This window comes from Geotrypetes seraphini, chromosome 2, assembly GCF_902459505.1.
Source record: "Geotrypetes seraphini chromosome 2, aGeoSer1.1, whole genome shotgun sequence".
In the NCBI taxonomy this organism is placed as follows: domain Eukaryota; kingdom Metazoa; phylum Chordata; class Amphibia; order Gymnophiona; family Dermophiidae; genus Geotrypetes; species Geotrypetes seraphini.
This window is the reverse complement of record NC_047085.1, coordinates 324,660,410-324,682,992: the sequence shown is the minus strand read 5'-3', so window position 1 is coordinate 324,682,992 and position 22,583 is coordinate 324,660,410. Positions and strand designations below refer to the sequence as shown.

Below are 22,583 nucleotides of genomic sequence, written 5' to 3'. Positions count from 1 at the left end.
ATTCCACTACTAACAATTGGTGTGGTAGCTATGGTTTATCAAACTCAGGAACAGAAAGCAATGTTACTTACCGTAACAGTTGTTATCCAGGGACAGCAGGCAGCTATTCTCACTAGTGGGTGATGTCATCAGACAGAGCCCCGGTACGGACGTCTCACAAGCACATGTTGCTTGTAGAAACTTAAAGTTTCTAGATGCCCGCACCGCGCATGCGCCGGTGCCTTCCTACCCGGAGATCCGGGCGTGTCTCCTCAGTTCAGGTAGCTAGCCTGAGAAGCCAACCCAGGGGAGGTGGGTGGGACGTGAGAATAGCTGCCTGCTGTCCCTGGATAACAACTGTTACGGTAAGTAACATTGCTTTATCCCAGGACAAGCAGGCAGGTATTCTCACTAGTGGGTGACCTCCAAGCTAACCTCAGTGGGATGGAGGGGGAGTTGGCGACTTAAGAGAATAAATTTTTCAATACTGTTTGGCCAAACTGTCCATCCCGTCTGGAGAGGGTATCCAGACAATAATGTGAGGTGAATGTGTGAACCGAGGACCAGGTGGCAGCCTTGCAAATTTCCTCGATTGGTGTTGATCTGAGGAATGCTACTGAGGCTGCCATTGCTCTGACCTTATGGGCTGTGACCTTACAAGGAAGTGATAATCCAGCCTGGGCATAGCAGAAAGAGATACAAGCCGCCATCCAATTAGAGATGGTGCGCTTTGATACGGGTCTTCCCAACTTGTTAGGGTCGAAGGAGACAAAAAGTTGAGGAGTGGTTCTGTGTGGCTTGGTGCGATCCAGGTAGAAAGCCAAGGCACGTTTACAGTCTAGAGTGTGAAGGGCCGATTCTCCGTGGTGAGAATGAGGCTTAGGGAAGAATACTGGAAGTACAATGGATTGGTTGAGATGAAATTCGGAGACCACCTTAGGCAGGAATTTCGGGTGAGTGCGGAGGACCACCTTGTCATGGTGGAATACTGTGAATGGTGGATCCGCCATCAATGCCTGGAGTTCGCTGACTCTGCGAGCGGACGTAAGGGCTACAAGGAAAAGCACTTTCCAGGTGAGATACTTCAGAGGGGCCCTGTTGAGTGGTTCAAACGGGGGCTTCATGAGATGGGAAAGGACTACATTGAGGTCCCAAACTACTGGGGGTGGTTTGAGAGGAGGGTTAACATGGAAGAGTCCTTTCATAAATCTGGCGACCACCGGATGGGCCGAGAGGGGTTTCCCTTGTAGGGGCTGGTGGAACGCCGCAATAGCGCTCAGGTGGACTCGTATGGATGTGGACTTGAGCCCAGATTGAGATAGGTGTAGGAGATAGTCCAGCACGGAGGATAAGGAAGCTCGCTGAGGTTCCTTTGACTTAGAAACACACCATGAGGAGAATCTGGTCCATTTCTGGGAGTAGCATTGTCGAGTGGCGGGCTTCCTGGAAGCTTCCAAGACCTCCCTCACTTCTTGTGAGAATTGGTGAGGGGTTACGTTGAGAGGAACCAAGCTGTCAGGTGGAGAGACTGCAGGTTGGGATGAAGTAGTGATCCTTGATGTTGAGTAAGTAGTGAAGGAAACACTGGAAGTGGTACTGGTTCCCTGCTGCTGAGTTGAAGTAGGAGGGAGAACCAAGGTTGTCTGGGCCACCAAGGAGCTATTAGAATCATGGTGGCCCGTTCGAGTTTCAGCTTGACCAGAGTCTTCTGGATCAGCGGGAATGGTGGGAACGCATATAGAAATCGTTTCCCCCAGTTCAGTAGAAAAGCATCTGCCTCGAGGCGGTGAGGAGTGTAGATCCTGGAGCAAAACTGAGGCAGTTTGGCGTTGTGGGGAGCCGCAAAGAGGTCTATCTGAGGCGTCCCCCATTGCGTGAAGATTTGGTGAAGGGGGCTGGAATGGAGAGTCCATTCGTGCGGTTGTAGCAGACGGCTTAGTTTGTCTGCTAAGACGTTGTTCTCCCCCTGGATGTATACTGCTCTGAGTAAGGTGTTGTGGCGCACCGCCCAGTCCCAGACTCGTAGAGCTTCCTGGCAAAGGAGGGCCGAGCCCGTGCCTCCTTGCTTGTTGATATAATACATGGCGGCCTGATTGTCTGTGCGAATGAGGATTACCATGTCGTGGAGTAGGTGTTGGAAAGCTTGGAGCGCATTGAAGATGGCTCTGAGTTCCAGTAGATTGATTTGGTGTAGTCTTTCCGCACTGGTCCAGAATCCTTGGGTGCGGAGACCCTCCAGGTGGGCCCCCCATGCGTAATTCGACGAATCGGTTGTGAGAACTTTCTGATGGGGGGAAGAGTGCATCAGCAAACCTCTGGATAGATTCGAAGAGGTCATCCACCAAAGTAGAGACTGCCGAAGAGCAGGTGTGACTAAGATGCGTTTGGATAGTGGATCGGACGTCTGATTCCACTGTGATGCCAGGGTCCACTGGGGGATCCTGAGGTGGAGTCTGGCAAAGGGTGTCACATGTACTGTGGAGGCCATATGGCCCAGGAGCACCATCAGTTGTCTCGCCGGTAGGGTTTGGCGAGTAGACACCGACTGGCAGAGATGAAGAAGAGACTCCATGCGTTGCCGAGGCAGGAATGCTCGGAGTCGGGTGGTGTCCAGGACCGCTCCGATGAAGGGGAGGGACTGGGTGGGTTGTAGATGAGACTTGGAGAAGTTGATCTCGAAGCCCAAATTCTGGAGGAAGTAGGTTGTAGCCAAGGCCGCCGAAGTGACCTCTGGGGCTGACGGGGCCTTGATGAGCCAGTCGTCGAGGTATGGGAACACCTGTAGACCCCTGTCCCGGAGTGCTGCGGCCACTACCACCAGGCACTTTGTGAAGACTCTGGGGGATGAAGATAGGCCGAATGGTAGCACTCGATACTGTAGGTGCAGATTTCCCACCCGAAATCTGAGGAACTTTCGGGAGGCCGGGTGAATGGGGATGTGAGTGTAGGCCTCCTTGAGATCCAGGGAGCATAACCAGTCGTTCTGCTCGAGGAGGGGGTATAGAGAAGCCAAAGTCAACATGCGAAACTTCTCTTTGACCAGGAACTTGTTGAGGGCCCGAAGGTCTAAAATGGGTCGCAGGTCGCCCGTTTTCTTCGGGACGAGGAAGTACCGGGAGTAAACCCCTCGGTTCAATTGGTCTGACGGGACCGGCTCGACAGCCCGAAGCTGAAGTAAGGTTTGGACTTCCTGAAGAAGAAGGGCGGTCTGCATCGAGCTTGAAGGATACTCTCTTGGAGGATGGTCCGGGGGGACCCGGTGGAATTGAAGAGAGTATCCTTCTCTTATGATGGTGAGGACCCATAGGTCCGTGGTTATGGCCTCCCATCGATGGTAAAAAAGATGGAGGCGGCCCCCTATGGGAGAGGCCGAGGTTATGCTCCCGGGGGGGGGCGTCAAAAGGGCTGGGGAGCCTTAGGTACAGCCGGTGGCTGAGGTTTTTGCTGAGACTTCTGGGGAGGTTGTCTCTTCGCAGGCTGTCTCGCAGCAGGCGTTTGTCTGGGCATGTAACGCCGCTGGTAAATCAGGGGTGGCCTGGAAGGTCGAGACTGTTGAGGTTTGGGTTTGGGCCGCAGGATGGATTGAAAGGATTTTTCATGACCCGACAGCTTCTTGGTAACAGTTTCGATAGACTCATCGAACAGGTCAGCTCCAGCACATGGTACGTTGGCGAGTCTGTCCTGTAGGTTGGGATCCATATCGATGGTACGGAGCCATGCCAGGCGACGCATAGCTACCGCGCTTGCGGCGGCGCGTGCCGAGAGTTCGAATGCATCGAAGGAGGATTGCATCAGCTGGAGGCGTAATTGGGAGAGGGAGGCTACCACTTCCTCGAACTCGAATCGAGCTTGGTTGTCTATGAACGGAGTGAACTTGCGGAGCACCGGCAAGAAGAACTCCAGATAGGAAGAGAAAAAGAAGTTGTAGTTTAGCACCCGTGACGCCATCATGGAGTTTTGGTAGAATTTTCTACCAAATTTGTCCATTGTTCTCCCCTCTCGGCCCGGCGGTACAGAGGCGTAGACCTGGGAGGGATGAGAGCGTTTAAGGGAGGACTCGACCAGTAGGGATTGGTGGGAGAGTTGAGGGCCCTCGAACCCTTTATGGTGCACGATGCGGTATCGAGCATCGAGTTTGCTGGGGATCGCCGGTATGGAATACGGTGTTTCGAAGCACTGCATGAAGGTCTGGTCCAGTAATTTATGCAAGGGGAGCCGAAGCGACTCCGTTGGAGGGTTAGGTAAATGCATGGTGTCCAGATACTCTTTGGAGTATCGGGAGCCCGTGTCAAGGGTCACATCCAGATCATCCGCCATTTGTCGGAAGAATGATGAGAAGGACAATTGTTCCGCCAGCGTCGGTCTGTGGGACGGGCTGGAGGAGGAGGAGGCCTCCAGGTCCGTGGACATCGGGGAGTGACAAGGAGAATCGGGCACCGGTGTCTCCTCGTACTCCGGGCCCCTCGGGGGGGGACACCTCTGATGAGGAGTATCCCCTACGTTGCAGTTTTTTCTGCGGTGACACCTCCGAATGGCGTGAGGAGTGCCAGGATGAGTGTCTCGATCGGTGCCCGTCTCGGTGGCGGGACGGGGATCGGGATCGTCTGTGCATCGCATGGTCTCCCGAGGCCCCCAAGTGGATAGGGCTGGAAGCAGTGGATCGCAACTGGGTTTGCGATGCGGGTTCTTGCGATGCTACCCAAGTCTGGTAAGGAGTACGGAAGAAGTCTTCCTGACTATGCCCAGGGCTTCGAGTATCGATCGGAGGTCTGGTCCCATGTTGGCGCGGAGGCGTAATGGGTTCTAATGGCGGCATATCGGTAAGCGAGGCTTGCCGCGCGGGCATCGCCGCCCTCCCCCGTTCGTCCTCGTCGGTTGTCGAGGTCGAACGGTGTGGGGGAGGGGGAGGGGGCGGGCCGCCCCTTTGGACCGGTACCGGGAGGTCACCCTGTATGGCAGCGATGAGCCCGGGTCCGATGGTCTGCATGAGCTCAACGAATTGAGCTTCCAGCACGGACCTTAGCGAAGCCGATAAGGAGGGATCCGCACCGAAAGGGGGTCCTCCTGCACGGACATCGCGCTCCTTCGAGGCCGAGTGCTTCTGCTTAGTAGCTTTCGGCACTTTGATGACCATTGGTGGCACTGTGGAAGGAAGAGGTACCTGAACCGAGGAGACCGGGGCAGGCACCGACGTCGAGCTCGTGGATGGTGTCGGGGTGAGCGATGCCGGTTTCACCACACTCGATGCAGGAGGGGTCGATGCCGGTTTCGCCCGAACCGGGGAGGTATCAGATGAAGTGGAGGCTGAGGGATCCTTAGCTGCGTCCATCTTGAACATCGATTCCCACAATAGGCAACGCCGCTTGAATGAGCGTGCCATAAGGGTAGAGCAAGGCCTGCACGATTTCGGAATGTGGTCAGGGCCCAAACACTGCAAACAGCGCCAGTGAGGGTCCGTGAGTGAAATCGCGCGTTGGCACTTGCTGCACTTTTTAAACCCGGTGATTGGCCGGGAAATAGGCCGGAAAATCTCCGCCACGAGGTCGAAGCCAGTGGGCCTGAGCCACGTGGCCGGCCCGTTCGACCCGCCGGAGGAAATAATCTTCTTTTTTTTTTTTTTTTTTTACTGAAAAAGAAAAGAACTGTTAACTGTAATTAAAAGAAAGCGAAAACGCGGACAAGGAAGGCAAATTTAACTGAATTCAGCTAGCGCATGAAGAAGTTGAACTTCTCAGCTCCGCGGAAAAGAAAGAACTGAGGAGACACGCCCGGATCTCCGGGTAGGAAGGCACCGGCGCATGCGCGGTGCGGGCATCTAGAAACTTTAAGTTTCTACAAGCAACACGTGCTTGTGAGACGTCCGTACCGGGGCTCTGTCTGATGACATCACCCACTAGTGAGAATACCTGCCTGCTTGTCCTGGGATAATGGAATTTATATAGGGAATACAACCTCTTTAGAGCTACTGGTATACAAAGGGGGGATTCCCAGTTTTTGAGTAAAGTCTCTTTCATAAGGTTGTGTAGAGGAACTTTCAGGCAGTGTTTGGGCAACTCCTTATAATCAAAGACCTCTCTGTATTCTGCAGAGAGTTCTGTTTCAGGCTCCATTCTAACTGGAAGATCCTGCCCCCTTTGTCTAATACATTTGGCAAATAGGCTGGAAGGTAGTGGAGTCTGATAAGGCAGGGAAGCTGAATCTGAAAACCTGCCATCCGAGAATGCATCATTGTAGTCAGACCTGCTAGAAACAGGAAGAGAGAAGTCAGAATCATAGTCTTCATTATAATGACTCATAGACCTGGAACAGTGATGGGAGCAATGAGGGGAGTGTTTGGTTGTGCTTTGATGTCTAGAAGTAGAACTGTGACCTTGGGAGGAACGCTGACGTGAACACATTGAAGACTAGTGTCGAGAATCAGAAGATACGCTCTGGTCCCCTAAAGACGATGCAGCTACAGATGCAGGTTATAGGCACATGCTATTGTAGCCTTCATTACGTGCATATATCACACATGCAGGAGTCTGAGAACTGCAGACTATGGTATCTGATCACCACCTATCCCTTGATACGCTGTCCTTGTTGGGATTCCAGGGTTCTGCCCTCTCCTGATTTTCTTCCTCTCTCTCCCATCGCACCTTCGGTGTATGCAATAGTGGTTCCTCCTCCACAGCCTTCCCTCTATTGATTGGTGTACCTAAAGGCTCTGTCCTGAGACCACTCCATTTTTCAATCTACACTTGCTCACTTGGAACGCTGACCTCCTCCCGCAGTTTCCAGTATCACCTCTATGCTGACTCCCAGATCTACCTCTCTGTGCCAAATATCTCTACTGAAATCCAGACCAGAGGCTCAGCCTGCCTGTCTGACATTGCCACTTGGATGTCTCACTGCCATCTAAAATTGTATATAGCTAAAACAGAGTTGTTCATCTTCCCGCCTAAACCCACCTCTCTGCTTCCCTCATTCTTCATCTCTGTGGACAACACTCTCATCCTCCCTGTTTTGTCTGCTCGTAATCTTGGGGTCATCTTTGATTCCGTCTCTCCTTCACTGCCCAGGTACAACATATCACTTAAACCTGCCCCTTCTTCCTCTATATTACCACCAAAATCCGACCCTTCCTCTCTGAGCACACTACCAAAACATTTATCCACGCCCTCTTCACCTCGTGCTTAAGACTACTACAACTCGCTACTCTCAGGACATCCGCTTAGCCATCTTGCACTCTTCCAATCCATCCAGAATTCAGCTGCACGACTTATATTCTGGGAGAGCCACTTTACTCATGTTACTCCTCTCTTAAAGTCATTTCATTGGCTTCCCATCCATTTCTGAATACAATTCAAACTCCTCTTACTGACCTAAACATGCACTCACTCAGCTACCCCTCACTCTCTCTCTTCATTTATCTCCCACATGATCCACCCCACACCCATGAGCTCCACTCAGCTGGCAAGTCCCTCCCTATCTCTGCCCTTCTCGTCAACTGCCAACTCCAGACTCCGTCCCTTCTGCCTTGCTACACCATATGCTTGGAACAAGCTGCCCGAATCCCTATGGCGGGCTCCGTCTCTGACAGTGTTCAAGGCCCGTTTAAAAGCCCACGTTTTTGAGAGTGCTTTCAACTCTCAACTCCTCTCACCTTGGGTTCTGCATTCCCTACCTTCTATGTCATGTCTGCTTGTTCAAGATAGATTATAAGCTCTTCCGAGCAGGGACTATCTAAAAAAATGTCAACATGTACAGCGTTACATATGCCTTTCAGCGCTATATACCGTACTTTTTGCTCCATAAGACACATTTCCCCCCCACCCCCAAAGTGGGTGGAAATGTCTGTGCATCTTATGAAGCGAATATAACAATTTTATACCCCCACCCCCCATTACCTGGCAGGGAGGTGGGACAGGGTGCAGAGCCTGACAAGGAGTGTGGGGTTGGGTACAGAGCCTGGCAAGGAGTGAGGGGGGCTGGATGCAGAACTAGTATATTTTATTAAATATATAAGTACACCATTTGGCTCAGAATATTTTTTTTCTTGTTTTCCTCCTCTAAACCTAGGTGCATCATATGGTCAAGTGCGTCTTATAATGTGATAAATACGGTAAGTGATAAGTAGTAGTGTTGACAGGAGTTTGCACAGTGTGCGACTGCAGTAGTCTGGCTAGCCCATTCCACAGCAGAATATTCAGATGATCTTGAAAATCAGGGGCCTGTAGTCAGTATATATGGCGCCTGACTATGGAAGTAGAGCGCCTGTAGGGTAGGCAGCACAGAATGTGCTAGCGCCTGTAGGGTAGGCGGCACAAAACGTGCTTATTGCTGCACAAATACTGGAAGTGGTGCCTGTGTGGCAGTCGGCACAGAATGTGCCTGTGCAAAGCCCATCTGTTATTTCTTCACTGGAAGAGATGCTTGCATTGCAGTAGCAATGGAGAAGGGAACAGTGCTTTTGCTCCTTAGCTTTCTTACATGGTTCCCTCAATGGAAGCAGCACCGAAGAAGCAGAGATAGAGTTGGACTCTGAAGTTGATGGCCCTGAAGGAAGGCTACAGAGTCTCTGCGTCAGAGTTGGCCATCCTCAACATCACTTCAAAGAAGACTTGAAAGTCTAAAAATTAATCGGAAGGAAAATGACCCCGAGAGTAGAAAATAACACAGGGATAACATTTTTCCCTGCCCCCGCGGGAACTCATTTTCCCATCCCATCCTGTTCTTTTCCTGTCCCTGCCCATTCCTCCAAGTTTTGCCCTCATGTGCACAAGCCTCAAAACATTTTAAAATCATAAGTGTTCGAGACTTGTGCAGTTAAGGCAGAGCTTACAGGAATGGGACAGGGACAGTGACAAAACTTGAGGAGACGGGGCACGGAAACTGAGTTCCTGTGAGGATGGGGACAAATTTGTCCCCGAGTCATTCTCTACCCTAGAGTAAAGCTGCTGACATGAGGTTCCTCAGAGAGGAGGCAGCGGCTAGCAGGTTGAGGTCTAAAAGCACTCCCATTAGTTATACTGGCAAATAAATTTAATATGGGAAAGCACAAAGCAAATGCAGTTAATACACACAGAAAATAAATGTGGATAATATATGTATGCTAAAAAACACATACGACACGCCGAACAACGTGCGAAGATAAAACCAAAAAGATGACTTCTCCGCTCAGTGGAAAACAATGAACTGATGGTCCTGTGAACTGGCAGACACCCACGCATGTGCAGTATTTTTAAAGTGACAGTTCACTTTGGATGGTCCGTGGATGACATCACCCACATGTGAAAATATGCTGCCTGCTTGACCTGGGATAATACATATTTGAAATTACATAAATATGAATGAAAACAAAATTTAGTTATCATATTTTTAAGAACCTTGCAAAATCAGATTGTGGTCTGAAAATACTTTACTTAACTCACTAAAATAAAAATAAACACACTATAGATGTGTGTGAAAAAAGTCATATTATGCTGGAACATTTAAGAGTTCTTACTTGGGAAGGAACACTTTTTGGTGGCTCAATGCGTATGGAAGGATCCCATTCTCCTGGAGGCAGAACTGTTACTTGGTCTAAAAATTCATCAATTCCAGCAAGGAGATCATTCCTGTCTTTTGCTTTATAAGCAACATCGTGGAAAACCTTAAAAACAAAGGTAATCTATTACAGTAGATACTCATATGTGGGTGGAATATAAGTTTTAAAGGAATATTTTAGGAGTGTAACAAAACGCCCCACTGTAATTATCAAGACTCAGCAGGTGCAACAGAAATGGCACTTGGCAAATAGCATAAGTACATCTCTAACACTGCATACTGTAATAACTGTCCAAAACCTTAAAGATCAATCACTTAATCACATAGGTTATGGCTATTCTCTGTTATCTTTGTCTATATGAAGAGTCATATATAAAAGTCATAAATAAAAGGTATGAAAAAGTATCCAAATCATTACTGGGAAATATGTTACAACATTCATATCATTCATACCTGTTACTTTAAAACAGTGTTCTTCATTGCAAGGCCAAAGGCTAGTAGTAGCTCCCATTGACCCAAAGGGTGGGCCCCTGAACCCCTTCTCTCCAGAGTGAAGCTAGTAGCACTAAATCCATATCAGTTGTTCTGTTTTCTCCCTACACCAGACAAACAAAAAAGGCAAGGGCGGTGTCTTTTCAACCAATGATTAAGTCTTTTTCAGAAACAAATAGTCCCAACAAGAATCCCTGTATTTTGCCAATTGTCAAGGTATTGCTTTTCTCCATTTTGTCCTTCATTTTCACTTGTTTAATCAGACTATTTATACAGGACCCATGGTTTCATGTTCACAATCTATGGTCCACTGTTCACCATGTATTTTTTTCTGGTCATATATCACACTTTTCTATGTCATTGATTATGTCTCTGTCTGTACATACTCATTTCAATTTTCTCCTTTTTTACTTTGATGGCAATCACTAGTGTTTTGTACTATTTACATTGCATTATTGTTTGATATATTATTAAGGTATATAATAATATATCAAACAATAATGCAATGTAAATAGTACAAAACACTAGTGATTGCCATCAAAGTAAAATACAATTTATATTTTTAAAGAATCATTTTACCGTAATTTAAATACATGTGTCCTGATATTTGTACATGATATTGACATACAATCAAACCTCGGTTTACGAGTGCTCTGGTTTGAAGGTGCTTTGCAAGACGAGTAAAACATTCACAAAATCGGCGCCTCGGAAACCGAGCTTGACTCGATCTATGAGTGCCCACCCCCACCCCTGCTCGCCGCGATCTGGCATCCCCCATGCACCCACCCAAACACATGTCTTACCCCCATCTGTTACCCCCATCTGGCACCGGCACCAGCACCAACACACAGGACATGCCGATGCCCGAAATCTGCTCTCTTCCTTCTGCTGGGCCTTGAGCATCTGCACAAGCTTAAGACCTTCTAGGTCTCGTTCTCTCCGAGAACTAGAAGGCCTTGAGCATGCGCAGATGCTCAAGGCCCAGCACAAGGAAGAGAGCAGATTTTCAGGCACCAGCATGTCCTGTAAGATAATGTGTTTGGGTGGGTGGTGCGAGAGGGATGCCAGATCGCAGGGGGGGGGGATGCCGGATCACGGGGGGAGGGGTGTGTGGAGCAGAGCCGCTGGCCTCGGGGGGGGTGGGAAAGTATCAAGCGAGTTTCCCTTAGTTCCTATGGGGAAACTCGCTTTGATATGCGAGTACTTTGCTTTACGAGCATGCTTCTGGAACGAATTATGCTCGTAAACCAAGATTCCACTGTATTTTGTTTTTTATGTGTTATATATTTCCGATAGTATTCCCTGAAGAAGGTGTTATCCACATGCCGAAACAGGGATCCTTGTTGAGACTATTTGTTTCTGAATAAAGACTTAATCATTGGTTGAAAAGACACTGCCCTTGCCTTTTTTGTTTGTCTGCTCATATCCCAAGGCGAGGTGTTCTTCTGTCTGCCTGTCTGCTTTTCTCCCTGCACCAGTCAGCTCTCTGAAAGTGAGCCACATTTATCCTAAACTCCTTCACTATTCTCATAAGACAGTGAAAGAGATTAGGCACTAAACTATCAAACTTGCTGAGAGTCACATGATGCCAGATGACTAGAAGATTAACGTATTTTTCGCTCCGTAAGATGCACCGGACCAAAAGAAGCACCCTAGATTTCGAGTAGGAAAACCAGGAAAAAAAAAAAACATTCTGAACCAAATTGTGAACTAATATATATCTTTGAATTGCGGTGCAGCGGCTGCGGACCCGGACCAGAGGAGGAATCGGCGGAGGGTAGGCAGTCTTCAGCGCAGCAGGGAAGGAGGAAACCAGTGTCTGGCGTGGCACGCTGGCCCTTCCCTTCCCTTCCTGGAGTTGCAGCGCAGTGACGGCCAGCAGGGAGCAGCAGCAACAGGGGGGCGGGCGGTAGTCAGCCGGCGTACCCCCAATGAGTGGGACATTTTGAAAAGGTACAACGGGGTGGGTGGGGGTATTTTTAAAAAGTCACCTTCGCTTGGTATGGCAGCCTCAGCAAAAACACAATCCCAAAGACTGAAGCGTTAAGAAACGATGGTTGAGAATCTCAGAAACTAGCTTGGACAAATAACAATAAAATTTCTCAGCCAAGACTTACAAGTTCCACGTTTCCATCATAGAATCTCAAAACCTCACCTTTCTATTTTTAACACTGTATAAAATAGATGCATATTCCAAAGTTACTGTATTTCTTTCCTGGATGAAACACTATTTATTAAGACTATGAGAGAAAGGAACCACCATTGAAAGTATTTTCAAGAAAGCAGCAATAAAGAATATATTTGAATTTTACAGAGTATTAGAAATAGGAGGAGGAGATATTGAGAATCTATGATGGAAACATAAAACTTGTAAGTCTTAGCTGAAAAATTTATTGTTATTTGTCCAAGCTAGTTTCTGAGATTCTCAACCATCGTTTCTTAACGCTTCAGTCTATGGGATTGTGTTTTTCCTGAGGCTGCCACACCAAGCAGTGGGACTTGGAATTGCTAACAGATCCAGGATTTGGTGCTAGAGTTTGTCTGCATGGCTTGGGAAGAAAAACACATTCTTGGAGTGTGTCAAACCATATTCTCAGAAAATCCAACGTCTGAAATGGGTGCATCTGACTCTTCTTGAAATTGGATTATCCAGCCCAAACACTAGTCTGCACTCCAGGCTGGATGGTGCCTGATCAAACAAATATGGATGAACTAGGACCCCCATTCTGCGAAGATACGCCACCACCACCACCATTACTTGAAATGTTGCTGAAGAACATGAAATCTCAGATACTTTCGGTGTCTTGGGAAAATGGGAAAATGCAGATAAGCCTCTGAAATCCAGCAAAGCCAGGAATTCTCCCGGAGTCACCGCCACAATGATGGAGTGCACTGTCTCCATGCAAAAACGTGGGACCCGCAGGAAGACACTGATATAGATCCAGGATGGGCCTCCAATCTTTGGTGCTTTTATTTGGCCTGGATGGCCAAGAGACACTGCAGCGTCACCTCGACTATCTTATGTCCATTCCGTATGATGTCCAGCACCCATCGGTCCGAGGAGAACAGCTTCCACTCCTGGATGAACTCAGACAACCTGTCTCCATACAAGGTGGCACGACACAGGTCCTTGTGTCTCTGAGAATTTTTAGAGACTGGAGGTGCTGCTAAACATCAAATGTAATTTGAATGACCTCACACCGACAACTCAATTGCTGTATGAAATATAAATTTATTAATAATAAAAAAAGTCAGCTTACAAGTAGTAAAATAACAGCAGATTAAGTCAATGGATTACATACAGAATAGCCGGCATATATGATATGGATCCATCCTGGGGCTTAAGCCAGCAGGGCTGCTACTTTTATATTGTAATACAATAGTCTAAAGTCACATGTATTTCCTGGTTACAAATTACATACTCACTTTCTATTGGTTTGTCACATTCTTCATTACTGTTGATTGGAGGATATACATATTGGTCATTAAGCCATATTGAAGCATGATGTCACCCGGTGCCAAATATGGCTTTTCTATTTTCCCTGACAATGCATTCTTAATACTAAGGTCAATAATTTGTGAGAGTGTGCCCCCTTCCTCCAGGGCTTGATTGTAGATCTATCAGCACTTCTGTCAGCATTTTTCATCTGTGGCTGATGTGACTTTTGGTAAGTCGCCCTGACCTGGAGTCATGTGGCTTGGTTTCTTTCTTGTGACTCAAGCATTTATTGGAAAGTCCTAGAATATCCAATACAGTTAGCAAATAACCAATGCTGTCATAATCAGCAGATGCTTGCCAGTTTTCTGGGGCACAGATAAACTTCTTATAAAAAGACTTGTTATTTATGCTGACAGGGAGAGATATGATTTTTGCATTGTTCATCAAGCTTGTGTAAATTCAATTCAGCAACACAGTATCTCTCTTAAATTTTCCTTCTGGGGGTCTCATGAGGGGCTTTACCTTCAGGCTCATGAAGGTCTTAATACTCAAGACTTTGCTGGTGCGGGAACCTGAAGCCTGCTGGCGTCTACGGTTGTTAAAGCGTTGTCCGTAGCTCTGGGAATGCATTTGGTCAGAGGATCTTGTGAAATCCTGGCAAAACCTGTGGGAGGGACAAAAATTACTGTGACTGCCTCCCAGGGTCCAACTGTTATCTGGGAGGGACTTAGGGTGGCAGTCTGCCACACTAGCCATAAGGTCATTTAACCCTTTGCTATAAATCATTAAAAGGAAATCTGTTGCCTAGTGGCGGGACCAGACTGTTCGCGCTGAGACTGTGTAAGTCGAAATTTTGCCTAGAACCCACATGAGGTCATAAGGAATCAGCAACTTAATCCACCCCCTTGTGCACCAGCTGGGGGCAGGTGTAGTCCTCTGTAAAGGGATGTCTATGCATCCTTGTGCGACAAGCATGTGCCACAAAAGAGGTAGCTGCCATGCCTTAATATCCAAGGAAGCCACTTCAAAAAGCTTCTTCAAGACCAAGTCTATCCTGTGGATATGTGAATCTTTCCGCCTAACTCCACCTTTGCTCTGAAGGACAGGATGCTTGGTCACCTGAGCCACCACTGAATACACCTTTGGCTGCTGAAAATCCAGCACCATAGGATAAAAAAGTACTTCAGAGTATTAAAGTGTCTCATGACAGCACATTGAGACGTGGAGGGCTGAGCCTCCAAGTCCAGTTCCTTTATGGCATCCGCTACAAAATGGTACAGGGACTGATTTAAACAGCTGGCGGGCAGGAGAGTCATCACCCCTATCAGGGCTCTTCAAGACTACCTGGCTAATGGTGCCGCAAAGGGCATCGATGTCATCTAGGGTGGGATCCAGCATTCAAGTAAGGCAGTCCTGGTCCAGGAAGACAGGGGCACTGGGGACCTAAACAAGGACCTCCGCCAATGAAGACCCTGGCATAGACGCTTGCATCGTACCAAACAGCTACGTAGCATGGACCAGGATCCATTAAAAACACTCTCCACATGAGCTGAACAAATTCCGGGGGGAAAAAAAACCATTTCTGAGGTGGCATAAGCTCCCTGGGGGTCCAAGACATGGTCTGAGAGAAGTTTCCAGACTCTGTACGCCCATGCTTTGTGTCACTGCCAAAAGGTGGCACTGGGTGAGATTTTCTACCAAGTTCCCGGACCCAAACAGGTTCCCCAGCCCTAGAAGACCAGAAGCAAGTGAGGCCCACAGCTCCCACATGCCACTACACATGGTACAAAGATGCTCCTCCACCACAAAGGTTGTGCAATCCAGAAATGAATTTATGTCTATGGGTGTGGAGGAGTACATCTCTGATGTTTTTATTCAAAAATGAGGGGTTGCAAGACAAAAATTTGAAATTTTTAAAAAGATCACTAAAAATCAAGATGGCCACTGCCAGAAAATTCACATCTAAAATGCTTCATGAAGCCTGACCCCCCCCCCCCTGAAAAAAAACCCCATACTCCAAAAATGGTGATTTAGGGCTTTTAGGGCTGGGGGACCTGACCCCTATCTTTAGAAAGTGCTGAAAACTCTGTTTTCAGACACATACACACCCCAAATCTCCTATAGGATTAAATGGGGCTATACTTACAGTCTCCAAAGTGCCTGCTTGTCACCTCTGTGTGCACCTGAAGTGAAGGGAAAGGAATTTCTGCCTCAAAGTTTCTTTTCTCACAGTCCAATCTTCAGGATCTTATACCAGTCGGAGCTGTTCCCCGCTACTCTGAGGGTTATTACTCAGGGTGCAAAACAGCCTGTGCTTAAACCTCTGACAAGGTCAGGAGGTAAGCACGCTCCTTTGGAGACAGACCCCCAAGCTCGGCACACTGCAGGCTGGCTCCACAAACCCACCTGAATCTTGCCCTGTGAAGCAACAATCCAGATCTACAGAACTATGTTCTTTCCCAGGCAGAGAACCCTTCCAAAGGGGTCTCAAGGCACCAAGGCCATCAAAAAAGGATGAATTTTAGTGACAAAAACTAATGAAGCAGAGATCAGAAAGACTTCTGCATGGTTTGCTTGCCGAAATAAAAACTACAGAGGGCTCTGTGCTCCTTAGCTAAGTGAGAGGAGCAGTCACAGAGAAGTTGTGGATTTCTGCAAGACCTAGTTCATGAGTGGAGGTAATTCACTTTGCATATGGAATCCAGATGTGACATAACAGAAAACAGAATATATTTCAGAGGTGGTGCTGCCAACAAATCTATGGAATAAATATAAAAATGGGGGGGGGAGAGAGATTGTAAGCTGTTCTGAGCTATTCTATTGTATATTAAAATGTACAGCACTGCAAACACCTTTCAGCGCTATAGAACTAATAATAATAGTAGGATGGGGAGAGGATGGATTTGGACTAGCTGGGATGGTGTTGGAGAACGTGGAAAAAGGATATAATAACAGGGATAAAACATATGGGGGGGGAGATGGGCTTAGGAAAGGAGAATACTATTTTAGTTACATAAATTACTCATAATTTACTTGGTCAGGACAACTGCATCAGAGGGGAAACCCCTCAGGACAGAATGTGTCTGGAGAACTCTCCCAACTCAGTATGCTGTGTCTGCTTTGTCTAGCAATGATCTTGATGCTCACATTAACTTTTTTGTCACTAGAAAAATAGCAAAGATCATTGCCCCTATTCAATTTTCTACTAGTTAGTTTGTTGAGTAAACTAAAGGATTAGAGATGACAACTAGGTCAGTGACAAATTATGCAAATATCTGAAATCTTATTTCTAAACAGAAATGCAACAAAAAATACTAATTAATAAAAAGTCTCCTTTCTCCTTCAAGGGATGCACATTTCAAGTGATATATTAAGAGATCACCTCACTGATTTTAAATAGACTTACCTCATCTGTCATAAGAGTTGCTATTGACCTCCCAATTTCATGGTACTGTGATGCCTTGCCAGGTGGACCCAACAACAGAAACAGAAACCTGTAGAAAAAAATACATTCAAATGAAAATCAAATACTACAAGAAAAAAAAAAATCCACTATAGTTAAATAACGTGTGCTTTCTCTGTTGATAACAGAAATCCCAGAAAAGGAAGCAAACAATTCCTACAAGTCCTGAAAATACAGTCAAAAGAAGTAGGAAAATGATGAGATGCTTTTCCAGGTAGCATCACCAATTTTTCATAAATTTCAACACCGACCGTATTTCGGTGCCAAAAGATGCGCTTCCTCAGGAATCTATATACAAATAAGTACACATATTAACAACACAATAATATAATCCTTCATAATGTATAGGAAATTAAAAACAAAAATATCTACATACATTGAAAAAAATTCATACTAAAGGACCCATTCTTACCAGGGGCAGAAACCTAGGACGTATCCTTTGGACTCGAGAACAGAAATTCATCTTTAAACTTAAAACCCTCCTTTAGTCCAGCATTGGACAAACAAAAATCATAAAGCTGACAATCTTTGGTTTTCTATACCAGGGGTGGAGACCTAACACGTATGCTTTAGACTCAAGAACAGAAATTCATCTTTAAACTTAAAACCCTGCACCCAGGGGGGTTTAACAGCGAGATTGAATGGCAGGGTTTTGTTTTTGTAATTCCCTCTTTCATGTTCACAAGACTTCTGGTTGGCTACAGCTGCTCCTCACATCACCGTTGTACGTACAACGTGTTGACGTCATCATTTCTTCAAAGTCTGTGTCGGCATTTTTCGTCAGTTAAACTTCACAGAGTAAGGAGAAGCATGTATTGCCTTCATTTTGAGACTGTTTAAATGACAAGGTACCCTATTTAGCAGACCTTAAGCTATTTTTTAACTTTGTGTTTTGAGTTTTCACGCTTTTAATAGTAGCTTATAAGTGCTTTCTCACTTTCTTTGTTGATTATAAATTGTTGAAATCAGACTATCATCTTCATTTTGAATACTTTTTTAAGCACTTTTTCTCTGTGGGTTCCTTCAGAAAGATTACAAAATGTGGTCTGTGTCGGGACCCTCAACACCCTAAGAGTTAAGTAAAAAAAAAAAACCAACAATTTTCTCTTCATCTTATATGAGTATAAATTTATAAATTCACCTCAGTTTTCAGTAATTTATAAAAGATTCATACATAATGGTGGATCTAGCTATAGGGACTTCGGTCTTTGGCTTGATTACACAATTCTGAGTGTATGTTAAACTTCACATGATGTGATTTTGAATTACATAAGTGATTTCTATTCAGCCATTACCTTGTGGTTCAAGGCGGATTAAAAAAGGAGTTATCTGGCCATTTCCAGAGGAATTAAAGAGTAGAGCAGGTTGCTTCAGAGAATTGGGATGAATCTTGCAGTGTTAGTTAGTCTTCAAGGATGTCTTGAATAGCAGGGTTTATATTTCTTTTCTGAATAATTTGTAGTCTGGGGTTGTTATCAGTAAATTGGAGAGTTGGTAGTCTAGTTTTGTTGCTTGTGTGGCTAGAAGGCCATCATACAGTTTTTTTAGTTTGACGTCTCTGATTGGGGGGGCTTCGTGAATGGTGTGTGGGTTCTCCTATGTCTGGTTGTGGTAGTTAGGATTAGGCGGTTGTTCAGGTAGGCTGGGCTGTCTCCGTTTATGGTTTTAAATAGTAGGCAGTAGAATTTGAATAGTATTCTTGCTTGTATTGGGAGTCAGTGTGAATCGAGCTATGCTGCAGTGATGTGGTCATGTTTTCTCAGTGAATAGATAAGTCTTAGAGCTGTGTTTTTAACTGTTTATAGTTGTTTTGTCATGGTTGTGGGGCAGGTGAGATAGTGCTGTAGTAGTCTAGAAGATCTAGGACTAGGGACTGGACCAAGAGCTGGAATTGTGTTCTGTTTAAGAATTTTCAAACTTGCCTTATGTTTCTCATGACCGCAAATGATTTTTGTATTGTTTTGTTGATTTGTGGTTGCATGGTACAGTATCTGTCTATCGTCATTCCTAGAAGTTTTAGAGTGAGTTGTATGGGGTATGTGATTGAGTTTATTACTAGATTTGTTATGGTTTGGGTTTTGTTATTTTCCAGGAAAATGAATTTTGTCTTGTCTGGGTTCAGTTTCAGTTTGTGATTTTTCATCCATGTTGATTCTAAGGTCAAGATTTACTTTAGATTTTCTTTAGAGATCTGATAAATATATTTTCGATATCACTGAGAAAGCCAATTTAAAGCATGGGGGAATTGAGAGATTGTTACTAATCCTGAATTTGAAAAGTGTATGTGGTTTGCAAAAATATGTTTATAAGAACACTCATTTTAGAAAAACTTAAAGAATTGTTTGTTTTGAAATTTAAAAGTATATATTTATTGTGAATTTATATTATGAGAAAGGACCTGTGAGTAAATTTGAACACTGATTTGTTTATTTGATTTGCTTATAAATTGCACTGTGGTCAACTGAAAGTTTCCCTAAGCAACTCTGAATTTTCCTGAGGGAAAGTCTTTTCCCATTAAGAAAATGGAAGACTACAAATATATGACGAGATCTAATTACAGAGTTATATGGAGACAGCAAGACCAAAGAGAAGAGTTTGAGTGGCAAAAGTGGAATCACGAGGAATATTGTCTGCATTCCCCAGAAAAATATGAAAATGAGAGAAAATATTCCTTTTAACAGAACCCGAAGGAGAAAAAACAAGTTCTTTGTTCCTATTGTGGTAAACCAGGACATCTTGGCCGGAATTGTCAAGTTTGGATGGATGAAGTAGAAGACTACTACTCTCAGAGGTCTGCAAGATATGAAAGTCCAGAGAGGGAGTCATATGCCAGTCCTGAGAGTTCATAGGAACTGAGTTTCAGATTGAAAAGATGTGAAAGGAGCCCTCCTGAAAAACAATATCTTATCTACCAGAACAGTGCCTACTTTGGATTTATAAGTATGCCTGCATACGTTTCTCATAGAGCTTGGGTGGGGGGGAAGGACACCAAAGCAAAACTGGCTTAGGAGTAGGAAAGAGAAAGGGCAGAAGGACAAGCAGGTGAGCCGGATGCTGGAAGCGGGGGGAGAAAGAAGGAAAGAAGCTAGATGGGATTGCAGAGGAGAGACACATTGGTGTGGAAGAGGAAGAGAGGGAAAATCTGGCCACAGAATGGTAACAGAAACAGAGGGGAAATTATGTGCATGGGGTCATAGGGTTCATTTCAGCTGGGTCCCGTCCCCAGCAGCAGTCCCCTCCCTCCCTCCCATCACGGTCCGTGCATCTCCCTCCCTCCTTTGCCTTTGCAATCGGGCAGCACTAGTAAGGAGGTTCGTTTGGTGACTTGTGCCACCAGTGAATACACCTTTGGCTGAACTGTTGGAAATTCTGAGCCACTAGTAAAAGTCATAGTCTTAGCCACTCACAGAGACCCTTCTGGTAACTCACAGTGGTCCTAAACCAGCTTTGTGATGTCCGGATACAAGGGAATGAAAGTGGTCTGAGCAACTGAACCGCTAATAATTGAGCACTGTGATGAAGGGGATGGAAGAAATTTCAGTTTCAATTCTCATAGCGAGGTAGAAATAATGCCCGAGAATGCAGAGGCTTTGAACAGCCAGCCAGACTGCAACTGTTGTGCCAGCATGTAATTTCTCTAGCAAAGTCTTGTTTCTCTGCATGAGAACAGTGTATGGAGTTTTTCTCCTAGTCCAGGCCCACTACCGCAGATAACAAGACTTTACCAGAGAAACTGCATCCTGGAACAACAGTTGCAGACTGAACCTTCTGATCCAGCTCTGTGTCCTCATCTGGTTGGGACACATGCTGCGCCACTGCCTCTGTTGCACTGCATGCGGATGCTGAGGAACCTCAGCAATTAAAATAGGCATTCCACTTAAGGCTCACAAAATACAGGGTGAAGCCTTTTACTGGGGGTCTTGAGATACCTGGCAGGGACCTCCTGCTGGTACTCCTGGGCTCCATGGCCACTGCAAGTCAACGCTTGGCCACTGCATCTTTGGAGGGCTCTAGAAAGGGCCTCTTTCCTTGGGATTGCACTTTTTGTGGATTCCCAGCCCTAGAGGACTCAGAGGCGACTGAGCCAAGGCTCCTGTCACTCCCCAGCATACTCCTCAACACATGGGACACGGATGTTCCTTACTGGCCACCCAGTGCAAATCTGGCATGATATAGGCAGGAAAGAAGGCCTGAGGGGTCCATCCCTGTTGATTATAACTAAAATCAAGAGGTTTTTAGGCAGATAGAGGCTTTCAAAAAATAGATAGTTTAAAATCCAAGATAGCCACTGCCAGTAAAATTGCACCAAAAACGGCCCGTGGGAATTTCCCTGAAAGGGAAAGGGGTTTTAGAGGTGGGGGACCTATGCACTGGCTGCAGAATCCTTTAAATTTCACTTTTTCACACCCCACACCACCACCAGTACTGATTTTTCCCCATAGGCGATAATAGCTTACTCACTATGCCATATGCCTGCCTGCTTCAGCTTAGAAATACAGCTGGGATAAATGGAGAAGAACGCTGCCTCACAGGTTCATTGGATGAACTTGGTTTTCAGGCTGCCGGGGCACCGAGGTCGAACTGAGCTTCAACTCCCATAAACCTTGCAAAATGAAGGGAGAGAGAACTATGCACCTGGTCCACTATTAAGCTCAGCCAAGCTCCTGACAAACCAGGGATGTGAACAGCTAGCTATGCAGGGGATAGCCTCTGAGCTCAAAAATATATTAAAGCATGCTGGATAGCTAGGTGTCTCCGAGGTGCCAATCTTGCTAGTAGACTTCCGCAGTGCAAGTCTGCATCTTCTCCTAGGCAGAGGTCCCAACAAGTGCTCTGGGCACCTAGCCTCCAACTGAACACTTAGAAAAAAAACCACCAGAAAATAATAAAACTGCAGAGCAAAGCAGAAACACTTCTGAGCAACTTGCCAATCAAGGCGGCTGGGGTTTAAAACCCCTGCAGTGTAGACTGTTATACCATCAGGGCTGAGGTCACAATTGGAGAGGTCTTCTGAACCTTCCCCCCCTCCTTCTCTTACCCAAGTTCAAAACCAGTAAGAGCCATAAGCAAACAGTCTAATAATATCGAGATAAGGAAGCCTCCGGTCAGGGCATCTGATCAGGACACCATCTTGATTCCCCTCTAATGAACAAATCTTGGCTGTAATGCAACAATAACAAGAATGGTTGCCATCATATTATCATCATTAGATCTGTATTCTGTTAAGTTCCAAATTATCAAATGAAATCTGAGGGAAATGTTCTTTCTCCTCATTTATCCATTTTAGAGGAGAGCAAATAGGTTCCAGAGGGTAGTGAACTGACTCAAGAGGGCATTGAAAATATAGAGGTCAAGGTTTTTTCATTTATACCCCCCCGTTAAATGCATGGAACTCAGAAAAGTCAACAAACTTAAAATTGAATTCTCCAGTGACATTTCCTTCAAAACCACTGTAACCAGGGCAACCATCTTCAAGACGACTCAACATTTCACCTTCTCAGTAAAGGCAGAGAAGAATAAGAGCACTACTGACCCCGAGGGAACCATCCAAAAGACTTCCAACTCCACCAAGTAACAAATGAGGGCCTTATGGTGCAAAAAATGCTTTGGAGCCTCAAGGGGCGCACTGCATGAGGCTTAAGCCAAGGCCCTCATGATTTCTCTCTTAGATGAGGACAGCTC

The 22,583-nt window shown here is 45.9% G+C and overlaps 1 protein-coding gene across 5 annotated transcripts in view; it reads right to left on the bottom strand.

Annotated features, from left to right (window-relative positions):
• SLC4A7 (solute carrier family 4 member 7) overlaps positions 1–22,583 on the bottom strand; it is a 363,361-nt gene that overhangs the window by 165,374 nt on the left and 175,404 nt on the right. For all 5 annotated transcript variants that reach the window (XM_033930147.1, XM_033930146.1, XM_033930149.1 and 2 more), the window contains 2 exons: positions 16,845–16,932; positions 9,467–9,613 (listed from right to left, as the gene is read on the bottom strand). In XM_033930147.1, the coding sequence (XP_033786038.1) occupies positions 9,467–9,613; positions 16,845–16,932 (235 nt within the window). The remainder of the gene's footprint in view (positions 1–9,466; positions 9,614–16,844; positions 16,933–22,583) is intronic.